At 36.5% G+C, this 18,632-nt stretch overlaps 1 protein-coding gene across 6 annotated transcripts in view; it reads left to right on the top strand.

Annotated features, from left to right (window-relative positions):
• Positions 1-18,632, top strand: part of SNX7 (sorting nexin 7) — a 243,129-nt gene that overhangs the window by 19,077 nt on the left and 205,420 nt on the right. For all 6 annotated transcript variants that reach the window (XM_086717644.1, XM_086717646.1, XM_086717647.1 and 3 more), the window contains exons 2-5: positions 7,292-7,474; positions 13,614-13,724; positions 14,267-14,431; positions 16,501-16,699. In XM_086717644.1, the coding sequence (XP_086573770.1) occupies positions 7,292-7,474; positions 13,614-13,724; positions 14,267-14,431; positions 16,501-16,699 (658 nt within the window). The remainder of the gene's footprint in view (positions 1-7,291; positions 7,475-13,613; positions 13,725-14,266; positions 14,432-16,500; positions 16,700-18,632) is intronic.

Here is an 18,632-nt window from a genome sequence, read left to right on the forward strand (position 1 = left end):
AAGAACAAATTTTAATGATCCATTTCCCCTGAAAAACATCCACTACAAAAGGTTAAATGGAGGGCTTTTTTGGTTAATTGCTTCTTTGGATCTTCTCAAACACTTATTTTCTTCTCTTATTCCTTTCCAAATGTAAATCTTTTAAGTATTGTCATTATATTTTCTTAACTTTTTTTTTGAAGTGAATATAAAACTCTTCGGATAGTCAGTTTTATTGAGGTTTTAAGAATGTTCTTGAGTGATTCATAGTAATTTAAATCCTTCTACTGAAATCTTGGATGTTGCTAAATTTCAGCCTGTAATTTTCTTCCTCTGCTCGATATTGAAGCATATTTTTGACACCACACTATGCTCACTGGAATTGTGAGCCTTTGGAAATTCATGCAGATCTTTCCCACTCTACAAAAGGATGCATTTTAAGCAGAAAGAAATAGAATGCTAAATTATGTAGTAGGTATAAGAAATGGGTTGTGGTGAGTTAAGAGGGTGATTACAAAGAATACCAAAGCACACAGTTGTGTGCAGTGTCAGGGAAATTTAAAGTACGTTTGCTCATCAAATTAAAATTTGTCAGCTTTAAAAGCTACTACAGCCTTTACCCCCACCCCCACACCCCACTATCTCAAAGTAGAGCATTCTTGTGAAACCTTTTGTAAGCGAAAATGATATAAAGCAAAGGAGCAATTTCCATTAATCTATTATGGAGAAAGTTTTTGAGCATTCCAAGACCCAAAAAACAACCTCTCTTAGGCTTTTCCAAAAGCTTAGGATACATTTTGCTAAGGGATGCACAAAATAAACTGGGATAAAGCACAGATGCACATAGGCACAGTTCAAGTCATGGAGTTTGACGCCACAGTGCTGAGTGTAGTTCCTGGGGAAGGAGCTTGGTGGCGCCACCCTCACTGCTTGGGATGTACACTACCCCTATGAGGGCTTGCTGCAGAACAGTTACTGAACACTATTTTCCCCTTTTTCCATGTGAGCGAAAATCCTCTTTGGATTGCAAAAAACGTGTACTTAAGTAATGAAGTGGCTATACTGTATTCGATATATACTGTATATAGAGAGTTTTGTGCATGCTGATGGCACATTTATTTGGAACCTCTAAATTATGTTTTTAATGGCTGTTTAGTGTTCCATTGTGTTAGCATTCCGTAATTTATTTTGATAAGCCCAATGTGATCCCAGACATTTTAAATTTCCTATTTAATTATGCAGCATTGATGAGTTAAGAAGTCAAATATAATCCGAGTTTTTTTTGCCCAATGGCCATAGACAACTGTTTTAACTTATTCCAGTCGTTCCTACTGTCTTTGAACATATTTTGCACAGTGTTGACACTAGCAATTTTAATATCTTTGTCCACATATGTTTATTTTAGAATATTTGGAAATATAGAAACTCATAGAAAAATATTAACCTCAACAGCAATTCCAACACCTGAAATAACTTCTGCCAACTTTTTTGGTATAGCTTGTAAGTTTGTGTTATCTCTCTCTCTCTCTCTCTCTCTCTCTCTCTCTCTCTCTCACTTTCTGTTTCTCCTATCCTCTCTGTCACACACACATAAACACACATATACACATAAGAATCTAACTGTACACAAATTTTATGTTATTTTCTTTTAATAACATACTATGAACCTTTTCCCAGCAACTGTATTCTAAGTTACTTCTAAAACATTACTTTTAATCACTTTATTGTATTCTATCACATGGATAAACTTTATGGTAGCCTATCATAGGGATATACCATAATTTATTTTGCTAAACTTTTGTTGCAAAACATTTATTGTCTCTATGTTTTTCTGTGTCTGATTAACCCACTTATTGTCTTAGTTGTCTTCTATTCCTTGGTCTAAGTCATACCTCAATGTTTTTCCTTTCACAAATCATTTTGTAATCACAATAACTTTTTTTTTAAATTTTTCGATGCGTATTTATTTTTGAAAGAGAGAGAGAGGGAGAGAGAAACAGAGCGCAAGCTTAGGAGGGGCAGAGAGAGGGAGACACAGAATCCCAAGTAGGCTCTGAGCTCCAAGCTGTCAGCACAGATCCCGATGTGGGGCTGGAACCCATGAACTGTGAGATTGTGACCTGAGCCAAAGTCCAACGCTTAACCAGCTGAGCCACCCAAGTGCCCCTAATCTGAACGTTCTTAATTTGAGCAACTGTTGTTCTTATCTCTTCACCTGGTGTGTCTTACCCTAATATCTCCTGTATTATTGCATTGAGGGGTTAACCAAATGCTGTATTGTAGTTCACATAACTAACTTTTTGTGTGGAAAGAGCCTTGAGAACAGGGCTCTGGATGTAACTGATGCTTCCAAAGGATTTAAGTTGATTTGTTTTGAGGGGAAAAATAAGTCCATATTATGATTTCAATCTTTTTTCATTCCTAGTACTCAAGAAAGTTCCTTCTCTTAAAATGTCAGGATCTGCTACAATTTCCTATATTAATGGATTTAGAAGTTGTATTATTTTAGCCTTTGAGGTGGGAGAGATTTTGCAGATTTTTAGCTCCATCTCCTCAATTTAACCTTGAAAGGCTGAATTAATTGTTCAAAGTTACCTGGTTAGTCAGTGTCAGAGAAAGAACTAGAACCTAGTTTTTGGCCTCCTTTGTAATGTAATGTAATGTAATGTAGTTTTGTTTTGTTTTGTTTTGTTTTGTTTTGTTTTGTTTTGTTTTTCCGGCTAGGACTGGCCAACTCTGTTGCTAAGTTTGATGGACTTGATTGCAGAATTCATCTCTACGTGTGTTGGTTAACTTTAGTCTGTTCAAAACGTAACAAAAGACACAATTTTTGATTCTGAAATCTGGATTCTTAATTTTAGAGACTAAGAGTTGTATTTAAAAGAAAAAGTATAGAGTTGGAAACATCATTATATACTACTGAAGAAATAACTCAGATGTCATATTGATACTGTTAGTTTTATCTTTACATATGAAAAGATGTATTTAACATTTACTGCATATTATCCTTTGGTTTCATTTAAAATTTTTTGTTAAAAAAAATAACATCCAGCCTTCCCTTCCCTTTCTTTGAAAATGATGCCTGAGGATGGGGCACCTGGGTGGCTCAGTTGGTTAAACTTCCAACTTCAGCTCAGGTCATGATCTCACAGCTTGCGAGTTCGAGCCCCATGTCGGGCTCTGTGCTGACAGCTCAGAGCCTGGAGCCTGCTTTGGATTCTGTGTCTCCTTCTCTCCCTGCCCCTCCCCCAGCTCATACTCTGTCTCTCTCTCTCTCTCAAAAATAAATAAACATTAAAAAAAAAAAATGATGCCTCAGGAAACAACCAGCATGTCCAAGGAAGTAGCCAGTAGGATTGGGGCTGACGAGGGATCCAGTGTGGTTGTGAGTGAATATAGGCTGCCTTGGCTTATGTGGTCAGGTCTGAGAAGACAGCTGGCCTGGATAGGAGATTAGTTGCAGGTAGGAAGATTGAGCATATAAGTAAATATATTCAGGATAATGGGAGCCAGGCTTCTCTCTGCTGGAGAAGAGTTACAAATATGGGAAGAGGGGAGGCTGGAAAAGTCAAATGGTGTCAAATTGTAATTGGAGGTATCAGTGTGAACTCATAGGATTTAATATCTATTTATATTTCTATCGATCTATATATATCTACATCCAGATGTGTATCTGCGTGTGTGTGTGTGTGTGTGTGTGTGTGTGTGTGTGTGTGTGTCTGTGTGTTATACATACATTTCCTATCATTCATATCTTGGTTTCCAAATTCCAGTTTCCTCTAAAAGGAACCAGAGCTCCTTGGAGAAATATCTGATTCTATAACTGGGTCAGGGAAAATATAAGGTAAACCTGAAACATCTTATTTTGCCAAGTTATGTTATATAAAGTGCTCTTGAATAATGAAGACATATCAAAAACACAGAGGTGCCAGCATTAAGGAGCTCCCACTAGGCAGGTTTGGATACTTACAACATCAAAATAAATTATAGTATTTATGGATTACAACCCATTGAGTAACATAGGAATTGTGAGTCTATACTCACATAATTAAGTAAATAAATACTCTTTATTCTCCTTAGTAGGAAACCTACTGATAATGTCAAAATTGAAAAAAAAAAAAGCAATACGTATATTATTTTGAAATAAGAAATGTAACAAGGAAAAAGAACAGCAAATAGAGTTCTGCATTTGCTTCTGAGAAGCATGACATGGGAATAGCAATTCTGGAGAAGACGAAGCTGCTTTTTAATTTTTAATTTGTCTTGTTTTATTTTAAACTCTGTAGAATTATTTGACTTTTAAAAACTATAAATATACTTTTTTATTTTGAAATAATTTCAAACTGGGAGAAAAGTTGCAAGAATATCACTAAGAACCTAGATTTCCCAATTATTGCCATTTCACAACTTTCACTTTATCTGTCTGTATGCTAAATTGAGTACATTGGAGACTTGCTGTTTCATTACTCCTAAATAGATCTGTGTGTATTTTTTTTTTTAAAAAACAGGGACAGTCTCCTACTTAATCACAGTATGCATATACAAATCAGGAAACCATACTGACACAATACCACATTCCCATCCACAGATCCTTTCACATTTCTCCAGTTGTCCCAATAACAGTTCAGAAAGAAAAAAACAAAGGTTCTCCTCCTTTGGTACAGAATCCAGTTCAAGATCACATGTTGTGTTTAGCTATTATGTCTCTTTGGTCTTCAGTCTGGAATAGTTGCTCATCTTCCTTTTTTTCCATCATAGTAATTGCATTTTTGAAGCTATTTTGTAGGCTATGTCTCTTCCCCTCAAACATATACAGTATATATATTTTTTCTTCTGACCATAAGTATAATTATATCACCATTTTTAGTTAAATTCAAAATTAAGAACAATTTATTTTTATTCAAAGTCAAGGCCATAGAGTGAACTATGATTACATTTTAATTCTTGTACACCTTTTGTTTTCTTGAGAGTTCACCATTCATTATTCCTTCATTCATTCATTTTCTCTATCCCTTCCTTTCTACTTCTCTTGCATTCTTTCCATCTTGGCTTTCTTTGCACCCATCACAATTCATCTACAATATCTAACATGGCATGCCTCCTGTCATGTTTAAACATATCGGTACTCTGTCACCTGCCTTCTTTTCCTTTCCCTTCCTCCCTCCCTCCCTCCCTCCCTCCCTCCTCCCTCCCTCCCTTCCTTCCTTCCTTCCTTCCTTCCTTCCTTCCTTCCTTCTTCCACTCCCTCCCATTCTCCCCCTCCCTCTCCTCTCCTCTCCCCTCCCTTCCCTTTTTCCTTCCTTCCTTCCTTCCCTCCTTCCCTCCTTCCCTCTCTTTTTTTTTCCTCCTTCCTTTGCTCACTCCCCTGTCTCTTTCTCTCTGTCCACCTCCCTTCCTGCCTCTCTTCCCTTATTCTTTTTCCCTGTTCATCTCCCTGCCTCCCTGGTGACTCTGTCTTCCTGACCCAGTCTGTATAGGTTGTTCTTTAGTTCTGCTGCAAAGCTGTCAACGTGGAACATAATTTCATGATCATCCAAAGAATTTCATGTAGTTCTCTTTTCCGTTGAATCTCCTGTTTTTAGATCCTATTTCCTCTTGTTATATGCCTTCATATAATTTTGGAAAATTAAAGAAGCTTCCAAAGAATAAATGGATGGGAAATCAGTTTTTGAAATCTTTTATATCTGAAATGACTTTAATCTACTTGTATACTTGAATGACAATTTGTTTGGCTATATAGAGTTCTAGGTAGAAGATATTCTCCTCTCAAAATTTGGAAGATATTTGATTGTCATTTAGTGTCCGTGTTACCATTGAGAAATCTGGAGCCATTCTGATTCCTGAGATTTCTGTTGTATTTTACCTGTTTATATTCTCTCTGGAAGCTAACCTGTATTATGCAATGTCATGGTAATTGCAGGAGCACTTCCGACCCCACCACTGCCCCCATTCATTTTGAGGAGGCAGGAAAAGCCCTATCAACCTGGAAACACTTCAGTTCAAAGCACATTTTCCTCTTCATTTTATGGAATTCATTCTATTCAGGCACTACCTGCCTGGATCCCTTAATTTTTAAAAACACTTCCTTCTCCTTTCCATCTTTTGTCCTTTTAATTCAACTTAGTTCTTGAGTTCTATCTTTCAAACTTCCTGTTGAGTTGTTATCCTATTATCATATTTCAATTTTCATGAGCCTCCTTTTTTATTGTCTTGCTGCTGTTTTCTGAATTTTTTAACAATATAACTCCTGTTTTTATTCATGAATTTGATATCATTCTTATCTCTGATGATTTCATCCATTTTTTTTTTAAGCATTCTGTTCTCTAACTGCTTCCTGTCTTGTGTTTGTGAATCTTTCTTTCATATCAGAGGCTTTTCGCATATTTAGATATTTCATAGTTTCTACATCAGGTAATAAAAAGCGGAGTAGATATTCATCATGTACGGTAAGGGCTTCAGAGCAGGGTGATTATGCAGAGACCTGGCTCACTCATCAGGGACTGCAACTGTTAGTCTTTTTTCTTGGAATGGCAAGCTAAGAGAGGAACCCTCCAACCACTGGGTGGAATTTTGTGCATTGATGCCAGAATTCATAGGGCCAGATGAGGGGAGAGAGTTGGCTATCTTCCCATCTCGTATGTAGGACTTTTCTTTGCTATCTCTTCCTCCCTTCTGCCTGGCACCCTTTTCAGAGACATTTCTGAAAGTAAACTTCCACTTTTTTGCAAAACTGGGGAAGAAATGTCACCCGGTGGCTTGGGGTAGGTGAGGGAATCTAAGGTACTGACTCTCTTGTTTTATTAGCTTCTCAACCAGTCCTCTGGTTTTAGCTCTGTCAGCACTCTGTGTCCATGGGTTTCTGGTGCCTGTAATTCTTAAGTCTCTCTGGGATTCTGTCTTAAAAACATGCCTTCTAGGTTTACCATTAACTCCTAGGTTTACTGTTCACCTTTCTTTGCACTGCTATTTCAGTTACCCCTCAGTCAGATTTCTAGTTTCCAAAAAGTAGTTGCTTTTGTTTGCTTCATCTCTCTCTGTCTCCCTCTTTTTTTACCTCGAGGGTTTATGTCTTTTATGCCTTTTTGTCTTAGTTTGCTTTAATTTGTTTATTTCTTTGTTGTCATTTTTATAGTGGGATTTTAAGAGGAAGCAGAGATAAAAATACATGTTTGACATACCATATTTAACCAGGAACCCAATCATCCTTTTTGTTCTTGACATATTTCATTAGTACTCATTGTGTCTAAGAAAAACAGGATTTTAAATTGTTTCTTCCATAGATGTTAATTTTTTAATGTGTTTTATTTCTTAGGATGCCTCGTTGATGGACATGAATTCCTTCAGCCCTATGATGCCAACGTCCCCTCTATCAATGATTAACCAAATCAAGTTTGAAGATGAGCCAGATTTGAAAGATCTTTTCATTACAGTTGATGAACCTGAAAGCCATGTTACCACAATTGAAACTTTCATTACTTACAGGATTATTACTAAGGTAAATCTTTAATGAGCACCTTCTTGAATCAGTTGTTCTCTGAACTTTTGGTAAGATGTTGCATCTAATCTGTACTTGTTCTGTATGAAATCAGTGAAATTCAAATTTCAACACTTTTTTTTAAATTTAAATTCAAATTAGGTAACATACAGTGTAGTCTTGGCTTCAGGAGTAGAACCCTCTGATTCATCTCTTACATATGACACCCAGTGCTCATCTCAAAAGTGCCGTCCTTAAAGCCCATCACTCATTTAATCCATCCCCCCACCCACCTCCCTTCCATTAGCACTCCGTTTGCTCTCTGTATTTAAGAGTCTCTTATAGTTTGCCTCCCTCTCTGTTTTTATCTTATTTTTCCTTCCCTTCCCCTTTGTTCATCTGTTGAGATTCTCAAATTCCACATATGGTCACTCATTTTTTTTTTAACGTTTATTCACTTTTGAGAGAGGGGGAGAGAGAGCACGTGTGCACATGTGAGAAAGTGGGGTAAGGGCAGAGAGAGGAGGACAGAGGATCTGAAGTGGGCTCTGGGCTGACAGCAGAGAGCCTAATATGGGGCCTGAACTCACGAACAATGAGATCATGACCTGAGCTGAAGTCAGATGCTCAACCCCCTGGGCCACCCAGGCGCCGCAGTCACTCATTGTTTTTAGCAGTAGTGCATGTTGAAACAGGAACATTTAGGGCACCTGGGTGGCTTAGTCAGTTGAGCATCCAACTTCGGCTCAGGTCATGATCTCAAAGCTTGTGAGTTTGAGCCCTGTCTTGGCCTCTGTGCTGACAGCTCGGAACCTGGAGCCTGCTTCGGATTCTGTCTCCCTCTCTCTCTGTCCTTCCTGGCTTGTTCTCTGTCTCTGTCTCTCTCTCTCAAGAATAAATAAGCATTAATTTTTTTTTAAACAGGAACATTTTGTTTTTAATTTAAAAAATATAAAGAAATGTCTTTGGAAAAGAAGAGCTTCAGGTTGCTAATAAAGAAAACTAGTTAACAACATGATGTGATACTTTTTTCTGAAGATTACAAAATATAATTTCATTTTCTTTCCAAATAAGAGCCAGTGGCCACTTTATCTTATGTATAAGATACTGCTAGTTGTCCACTAATTCAAATGCAGAGTAAATGTAGAATCGAAATCTCTCCTTGATCCTAGGGTAAGTCTCTGCAAAAAGAGAGTTTACTTCTGCCAGAATAAAACAACCAAGTCAACTAACTGGTTTTTAAAAATTTTTTTTTCAACGTTTATTCATTTTTGGGACAGAGAGAGACAGAGAATGAATGGGCGAGGGGCAGAGAGAGAGGGAGACACAGAATCAGAAACAGGCTCCAGGCTCTGAGCCATCAGCCCAGAGCCCGACGCGGGGCTCGAACTCACGGACCGCGAGATCGTGACCTGGCTGAAGTCGGACGCTTAACCGACTGCGCCACCCAGGCGCCCCGACAACTAACTGTTTTTTAAAATCCTTCATATAATAGCAACCTTTAGCAATTATATTCATAAAATATAGTATTCTCTTTTTGAGGTGACACCCTACATCCCTTTTGTGGCTGAGAAGGTTTTGGACCATCTTCCTATAATCACTTCTCCCAGTGCAAATTCTACACCACTTCTAGTTATGTGTCTTAAAAAGTGCATGTATTTGATCTCTTCACTCAGGTTCTTAAAACCCTTCTGGGTTCCTCATTTCCTACAGAACAAAGTGCAAATTCCTTTGTATGACATATCAAGAATTTCTCAGTCTGATGACAACCTACTCCTGTAAGACTACTCTCTTTAACTCCCCATTTTTAATACCCCTGCCCTCCACTCATCTAGACCTATTTTTGTTACCTGAATACCCTAGGGTATTTCTTATTCTTATGACTTTGCATATACTTTTCCTTCTCTCTGTTATGTCCTTCCTCTTCTAAACAGAAGAACTAATGTTTATTTTCCAAGACACAACTGGAGATAATGCATGCCATGGCCCTGCCCCCTGCATCTGTAGGCTGGAAGCCTCTTTCTTTCTTCTGTTTTCTCATGCTGTTCTAATTGAATTCTTAAAGGATGTAAAACACTGGAGTCAGTATAGCAAAGACATTTTAAGCCTATATTTAATCCTTCTAAGCCTCAAGGTTTTTGTTGTTTTTTTTTTTTAATCTAAAAAATGGAAATGACAATCAAACCTGGTTCTGTAGAGTTGCTGTAAGAATTGATTTAGGATTGGTTATCGACATATAACACTTAGCAAAATGCCTGACACATAATAAGTGTTCAGTAATTGCCACCTACCTGTATGTGAGTAGATAACTGTGTGTTTATTTTATTCCCAACAAGTATGTGAGCTTCTCAAGGAAGGTAGTTATATCTTCAGTTATCCACATTTCCAAACACAATTCTTAGGATATAGTGAGTAAGCAATTTAACTTTTTGGTCAATGGGTGAGTGAAGAAATTTATAGTATTATACTCCTTTCAAGAGGTTGTAGAACAAGATAGCATGGAATTCAATCTTGATTACTCCCCTTTCTTGCTATGTCTTTTGGGCAATTTAATTAACCTCTCCATGCTTAGTTTCCGCAGTTGTAAATAAGATAACAGTACTAGGCTTGGAGGGTTGTTGTGAATATTTAATGTGTTTATACAGACATATTGCTAAAAATAGGACCAGATTTCTCCTGGTATTACTATTTTAATTAAAAGCATCCATTGTCATCATCCTTCCTGGCAAAGAATTTGTGTAGCTGAATTATTTTCCCATCATTATTTGTTTCTTTTAGAAAGACACTGTTTTTATAAGCTACCCTGTGAATTTTACTCTAATCACAGACATATAATATCCATATTTACACCATATTTTAAATGATGTACTGCCCTTATAGCAGCAGCAGCAATAGTAGTAGTAGTAAATATTGATAATATTACAGTGTGTTTAACTAACATTTATTGTGTGATTACTTTGGGCCAGGCAATGTTCTGACCGCTTTATGCGTATTCACTTGTTTAAAGTCTAACAATGATCCTAGGACCTAGATGTTATGATTTACCCCCATTTTGTGCATGAGGACATCGAAGCTCAGTAAGTTGCCAAAGGTTACACACTATAGTGATTACCTGAGCTGGGATTTAAATCCAGACCATTTACTTTCACACTATGCGTGTTTTCTGTTATACTTTTGTGCATCTCTTTATGGTTATGACACACTGTCTTTCAGTTTCACTGTTATGAAAAAGTCCCTTTGTTCTACTTTGATTTTTTTTACCGCATCCAATATATGGACTATGCCTACATATACTAAAATATGCATTGCAGATACAAATATATAAACATTTTGTGGATGTATAATATAGTCTTTTTTTTGTTAATCACTTTTTAAATTTTTTAAAATATTTGTTCATTTTTGAGAGAGAGAGAGAGAGAGAGACAGAGTGCAAGGAGGGGAGGGGCAGAGAGATAGGGAGACACAAAAACCAAAACAGGCTCTAGACTCTAAGCTGTCAGCACAGAGCCTGAAATGGGGCTCGAACTCATCACTGAGGTCATGAGGATCATGACCTGAGCCAAAGTCGGCTGCTTAACTGACTGAGCCACCCAAGTGTCCTGATTTGTTAATCACTTTTTATCATTTATTCACTCTCTCATATATTCAGTGAAGTTTTGCTGAGTGCCAATTATGTGCCAGGTACTGTGTGTGTATATTGAGATTACACCAGCAAACAAGACAGACATACCCTCTGCCTTCATGGAGCTCTCAATCTAGGGGGGTGATGGATGTAACAATTACATGCTTAATTATTTAATTATAGTTATAAATGCTATGAGAGAAAAATATAGGATTTTATGAGCATGAGCACCCCATCTAATGAGGAGGTTAAGAGGTGGCTTCCCTGAGAAAGTTTTAGTTTTATTAAAATTTACATTTATAGACATTAAGATTATATGGATGAATGCACATATACATGTGCACATATGTGCACTGACAATCTCCTACTTAAGAATACTTAAGAATGGCCTGGCTGTAAATGATTGTATGCGGAAGCCCATGTTCCTAGCATCTGTTCTCCTTATGAGAAATTGCCCTTTATTCTCCAGGTTAAAATATCTGAAGTGACTATTCTAAAGAAGTATTTTTTCTTTTGGAGATCAAGAGATGTGCTTTCCTTTGCTACATATAGAAACAAGAGCTTCGAGATTTAACGAGTGTCTTCTCTCTCACATCCACATCATGAAGACAAACCCATAAATGCCTGCCAGCGTGGAGTAGGGATTAAAGTGTATTCCTGATTGTAAAATTCATTTTCCGTCAAAAACAGCTTTCTAAGTCCTCAGAGCCTAGAGTAACTGCCCTTGACCAAAAGTCAGTGTTTGTTGAATGAGTGCATTTTGGGGTGTAGATCACATGAGTCCATTAGTCCTAAACTTCAACTACCCAAGCTTTTATGGTCAGACATGAAAAATTAAAGACCATTTATGATATAGCTTCCATGGAAAATGATTCTGTATTAGAGGCATTATTTGTACATCTTCTGTTTTCTTCCTGTGTTACTGCAGTATGTTAGAAAACTCTTTTAAGTCAAAGACAGAGTGATGGGGACAGAATCAACCAATTCTTTGACTTGATTTTACATCTTCCTCTTGCTGGAGTTTTTATCAGATTATTCTATTTAAAGTGTTGAAAATTCTCCAGGACATTTAAAGCTCTGAACTGCCCAATTTTTGAGTATTTTAGTATTGGTTATGCCAATTTATACATTTGGAAATTGGTGGTAAACCTATACATATGTGGCTGGTACAAGAAGGTGTTCAGTAAGTAAAGTTTAATGAGTGATTATAAACCATGTTTTCTGTGCGTATATATGTATGCATGTGTGTGTGTGTATTTGCATGTATATGTACACATACCAACTCATATATGTTGTTAAACTGTGTTTCTACTAGATTTAGTTTTCCTATTTTTACCATTTCCATAACTTGTACCCATAGTTAAGATTTCAGAGTGTTTTGTGAACATTTAGTTCCTTAGACTTCTGCATATCATTTACCTCCACTTTTTCCCACTAAAAAGGAAATGTTTTGATAAAATATATTGTATGATATTATAAACATTCATTGTAAAAGAATAAACCTTGGAAAGAATAACTTTTATGAACTTATTTCAAGACAATTAAGATTGCATCTATGACTTGAACTACTTAATTTTATAATTGCATTCATCTGTGTGGATGATTGATATTTTGGGTGAGTGAAAAATATGTATGCAATGTGTTATTCCATCATTATTCCTCCAGGAAAATTTCACCCTCATATCACTCTATAATTTTTAATATGCAGAAATTTAGTTAATAAGATATTGGTGGGAGTGAGTGTGCATCAGATAATGTTTTTTGTTTTGTTTGTTTTTTTTTTTTGGCTTGGGATTCAGGCAGTGGAAATGAGGTTGATATTGTATCCGTGTTATTTTTCTCATATGTGTTGGCATAGATTTTTGGTTTGTTGAGAACAGATATTTTAATTTATTTGCTTAATTTTTAGGAGTTTAGGCATATAACTCAAAATCCCTTGAGAAATGACAGGAAGATTTTCTTTTCACATCAAATCTTCATTAATAACATTTTTTAAACAGTGGTAAAATCACTCTGTAAAATGTTAGAATTTTCATATACTAAAAGCAAATTTTACCAAAGCAATTCATTTGAGCAAATTCCAGGAAAACATTTTTTCTCAGTTATGTTCAGGTTATTTTCCAAATTACAAAAATAGGACTTTCCTCAAATTCTGAATTCTAATCATCTTGAGAAAAAATATATTTGAAACCTAAATTCAGAACACACTTTCTTGTTAGCAAGAAAGTCATGCCAAATATAATAGTAGTTAAAATCTTGTGGAAGGCAGATGGCTGCTCTAAGACAGATTTTTCAGTTTGGATTTTAAATTTGAGCATGATGTTTGCTTTCTTTCTGGAAATACTGGAAAGTTTGCTTTGTTTCATCTGCTATATGAATTGATGACTGCAAAAAAAGTACAGGCTGACAAACACTGAATAATTAGAATTTGTTAATTTTTCTTAGAGACCCATTTATTTCAGCATATCTAAAATAACATTAGGCAAATGTCTTCTGTCTTATATTGCATGTGTCGTTATTTTTTCCTACTTTCTTCAGACATCTCGTGGGGAATTTGACTCCAGTGAATTTGAAGTTAGGAGACGTTATCAAGATTTCCTTTGGTTGAAAGGAAAACTTGAAGAAGCACACCCCACTCTGATTATTCCAGTAAGTCTACATATTTTTCCCATAGAGTAGCTACCATTTTGTTTTGTGAATCATTAGAATGCTTATAACTAATGTCAGACTTTTAAATCAGTGTAATTCATTTATCCAGAAACCTTTGCTTTTAAACTTTCCATCTATGTAACAGATTTCTTTTTCTTTCTTTTTTCTTTTTTTAATGTTTATTTATTTAGAGAGAGAGAGAGTGAGTGAGCAGGGGAGGGGCAGAGGGAGAGAGAGGCCCACATTCCACGCCGGACACAGGGCTCCAGCTCACGAACCATGGGTTTATGACCTGAGCCGAAATCAAGTGTGGGATGCTTAACCAACTGAGCCACCCAGGCGCCCCCAGATTTGTTGTTCTAAACTATTCTAATATGTTAAGGTTTTGCAGGTTTTGGTTCTAGTGTGAATTTTGAAAAATTATTTTTATAAGAAAGAAATGAATGTAAGCTCAAATAGTCTTCCAAAAAGGAAGAGTGTAGAATTCCTTATAATCCCATGCCACATAATGCTCAGATCCTTTTAAAACTTTTTTGCCTCAGCCATTGCCTGAGAAGTTTATCGTGAAAGGTATGGTGGAACGCTTTAATGATGACTTCATTGAAACACGGAGGAAGGCGCTACATAAGTTCCTGAACCGAATTGCTGATCACCCGACTCTAACATTTAATGAAGACTTCAAAGTATTTCTTACTGCACAAGCTTGGGTAAAGAAATTTGATTTATACTCATATAATCCTTTAGTGTCTTTATGTATATTGGTTGTATGCTTCCTCTGGTTTTCGTTTATGAATCCGTCAGCACTGTCCTTGAATTAAGATGGATTATCGAACACTGGAGAGGTATTCTTCAGATTTAAGATTCAACTCTGTCAAATCTACATATAAACGTTACAGACATCTTCTATCTTCCTCACATACACGTATTCATATTTCTTTTGGTATTTGAATTTTTTTTAAATGTCAGGGTACTCCTTGCATACTTAGCCAGCACTGAACATATACAATATACTTTTAAAATGGGTTAGGACTATTCAAGTTAGGATAAAAGTCTTTATTAAATGGATAGATGGTTGGATGGATAGCCAAATAGATAATACAATTTTCTTATTTTTTCTTTCAATTACCTAATGGGAAGAGTGAATCTATTTCTAATGCAGAAAATTTATATGCTCTTCTTTTTTCTTTTCACCTATGAAAATATAACTCACCAAGAAAGAAAATGGATAGGAAACATGGTCAGTATTAAATGATTACTGACTCATGTTGAGTTTTGTATCTCTCAGTTGTTGCCAAAGTGATAGAAGCTAGAAAGTGGTTCATCTCAATCTTGACAAATAGTACTGCTATTTGGAAGTCCTTTGAGACTTATGTGAAATGAATTTGTGGCCTGACTCCAGAACCTTAGAAGCTGCTGGAAGCATTCTCTATAGTCAGTTCTCAGTAATAGCTTGCCAGTTGTGACTTATGCTCTCTCTGATAATGTTTACTCTATCAAGTGATGCTGTAGCACTCCTGGATAGATGTGTTACCTGGTCAAGGGTGACATCTGTTATTATATACACATAAAATCATGCTGCCTAGGAAATAAACAAGTTTACTTTATATGTATTATTTTGTGTAAGACCTGTAGGAAAGTAAATCTGGAGAAAGATAATATATTATTTAATATTTGGATAAATAATATATAATATTTTTATCTGTGGATTTGGTAGTCGGCATTATTATTTATAGATTCTTTTTTTTTTGTTTCTTGTGAGTAACCTTTCATTTGATCCCAAACCTATATTTCAGCGAGTGCTATAACCATCACCAGAGTCATGTGGTCTTCTTCTTGGTGTTCTTTTTTAATACGCTGTACTTCTAAAGGGTTACTTTTGTGTGGTGTATCCTTTTATAGTGGTTCTTCTATTTTGCTCATCTATACTCCTCCCTCCCAGATTAACTATGAAAGAGCTATTACATATATTATTAAAAATCTTTCTCTACAGCCAGCCAGCCAGTGGAGGTAGTGTCACAGTTTACCTACTTCACTCGGTTGGAGAGTTATGGTCAGGGAGTATCTATTTACAAACTTTTATAGTGACATTAAGAAGACAGAGCTGGCTAGTGCTTAGCAGTGAAGCCTCTGGAATCAGATCAATCCTTGTCCATAACTTAATTTCGCCTGGACTTTGAGCAATCTCCTTAACCTTGCTGTGCTTGTATTTTCTTCTGTAAAATGAGGATCATAGTAGAACCTACCTCAAAGTGTTATGGTGAGTTTACGTGTGTGTGTGTGTGTGTGTGTGTGTGTGTGTGTGTGTGTGTGTGTGTGTAGTGCCTAGAAGCTCTCAATATATGCTAGCTATTATTATAACTAAAGAATTAATAAAATTTTCCTTTTTTTTTCAGGGAGCAGTTTAGACCCTAAGAGATCTTCTCTCAACCATTTTCTATTAAATCCCTGCTATAAAATATAGATTGCATCTCATATTGTCCTCTCATCTTCCCCAATATCTCCTTAAGCACAATTCCTGCTGTTAAACCTTATTCTTTTAAAGATCCATGCTGAGAGGAAAGCTGCGCACATGTTTTACACGACTACTTTGAAAAGGAATAGTATCAAGGAGATAGAGGAAGAACTGTACCCCAATAAAATTCACCTGCTTCAAACTACATGAAAAAAAGTCTATGAAACATTTTTATCATCTTTATCCTTCCAATTACATTTCCTTTTGTTGGGAATATTGCTTCACCACAAATATTTAATTGTTTGTTTGTTTGTTTGTTTCTAGGAGCTCTCTTCTCACAAGAAACAAGGGCCTGGATTACTCAGCAGGATGGGGCAGACAGTCAGAGCTGTTGCACTGTCAATGAGAGGAGTAAAAAGCCGCCCAGAAGAGTTCATGGAAATGAATAACTTTATTGAAGTTTTTAGCCAGAAAATAAATTTGATAGACAAAATATCTCAGAGAATTTACAAGGAAGAAAGGGGTATGTAGAATAACTAGAATGTGATTACCAAGTTGTTCAATTTCTGACCGATCTTCACATTTGCTGGTGTAGTAAAGCAATGTTAAGTTAGCATTTCTTTTTGGTTCTTTCTTGAAGTTTCCATCTCTCTGCTTACAGTCCCCATCTGTTTTTGTGTGATGTTTACTTTGTCCATTAGAGCCCTCAGCACATTAATCATCATTGCTTTTAAGTCCTTGTCTCACCATTTCAACACCCCTGCCATGTCTGATTCTGATGTTTGCTCTGTCTCTTTAAATTGTCTCTTTTGCCTTTTATTAGGAATTTTTTCTTAATAACCAGACGTGATACTGGGTAAAAGGAACTGCTGTAAACAGGACTTTAGTAATGTGGTAAGGTGTGGGGGAGGAGAAGCGTTCTATAGTTTTAAATATAGAAAACTTATGTCGATCTAAATATAGAAAAAACTTTTATTCCTGAAGCGTTGTACAGTTTTGTGATCAGGTCTCAGTCTTTTAGTGAGCCTGTGCCTCTGGACTGTGAACTTCACAAGAGTTTCTCAGTTTTCTCTCCTTGCTTACTTGGGCCAGAGTGGCCAGAGTCGGCTGGACTTGAGTATTTGCCTTTCTCTAAGTTAGTCTCTGACGATACCTGAGCAGGTTAGGCTCTGGTTAACTATTTTCCTCTGAGGGCAGGCCTTTGTTAAGAAGAGCAGAGTGCTCTGGCTATTTCAAAATTCTCCTCTGCAAGAAGCAGGAGTAGTTTTTATTCAATATTTACAGTGAACCTAGTTGAGCTTCTGGGGGTAAATCTCACAATATTGACCCCATGACTGGGTTCCCCCTGGGGCTTTTAACTCTTAAAGTTGTCTACACTGAGCCTCCAGCAGTTCATCAATCACAGTTCCAGTCTCCCTACCCCAGCAGTGGGTGGTGAGAGGTGGTTTCTGCTCTTTAGTGTGTGCCCAGTAACCCACAATTCCTTGTATTCATCTGTCTTCCCAGTCGTGAGGGCAGTGGTTTTTCCTGTGTCCTCCCCTGTTTTGCAGATCCAAGAAAAGTTGTTCATTTTTCAGTCTATTCAGCATTTTACTTGTTCAGACTGAGTAGTGGTTTCCAAGCTCCTTACATGAGGTATCACATAACATTAAGATAGAATTTCACCTTCATGTGTGGCTTATACCCAGATATATTGAGAAAATTTTTTATTTCTATATGATTTTGAAGGTAGTCATGGCCAGTCCCCATTTGTTTTAATCAATTATTAGCTGTTCTTGTTCCCATTTATAAGTAATAATGGCAAAGTAAGCCCTGAGCTTAAGATTTTGTAGTTGTATGAAGTTGGTCTTAAATGTACAATGTGGATCATAGCTTAAAATCAAAGAAGTGATATATCAGAAACTAGGGTTTCCACATTTTCCGTGATTTTTTTGGAAAAAGTACTCTATATTACACCTGTCCAAGCGTGGCAGAGAAATTTATATATTGGAAATTAGGTCCTTCTTCCTATTTTATGTCACCATTTCCTTTTTTCAATTTTCTTATTTTTATTTTACTTTAGAAGTTAGACTTCAGGGGCGCCTGCGTGGCTCAGTCAGTTAAGCATCCGACTTCTGTTCAGGTCATGATCACAGTTTGTGAGTTCAAGCCCCCTTCAGGCTCTGCGCTGATAACTCAGAGCCTGGAGCCTGCTTCAGGTTCTATGTCTTCCTCTCTCTCTCTCTGCTCTTCCCCCACTTGTGCTCTTTCTCTCTCAAAATTAAATAAACATTTAAAAATATAATAGCAACATGATAATAACCTTAAAAAAAAGGAAGTTAGACTTTATTCCATGATGATTTTTTTTCCAATTCCATGATGACTTTCTGCTAATTTTCTAATTGCATTTAACTACATTAGAACTAGGTGGCCAAGTCAAAGAATATACTTCCTAATATAAATTGGTTTTAGAGATG

The sequence above is a fragment of the Puma concolor genome, chromosome C1 (assembly GCF_028749965.1).
Source record: "Puma concolor isolate L17-30 chromosome C1, mPumCon1.1.hap2, whole genome shotgun sequence".
Taxonomy (NCBI): domain Eukaryota; kingdom Metazoa; phylum Chordata; class Mammalia; order Carnivora; family Felidae; genus Puma; species Puma concolor.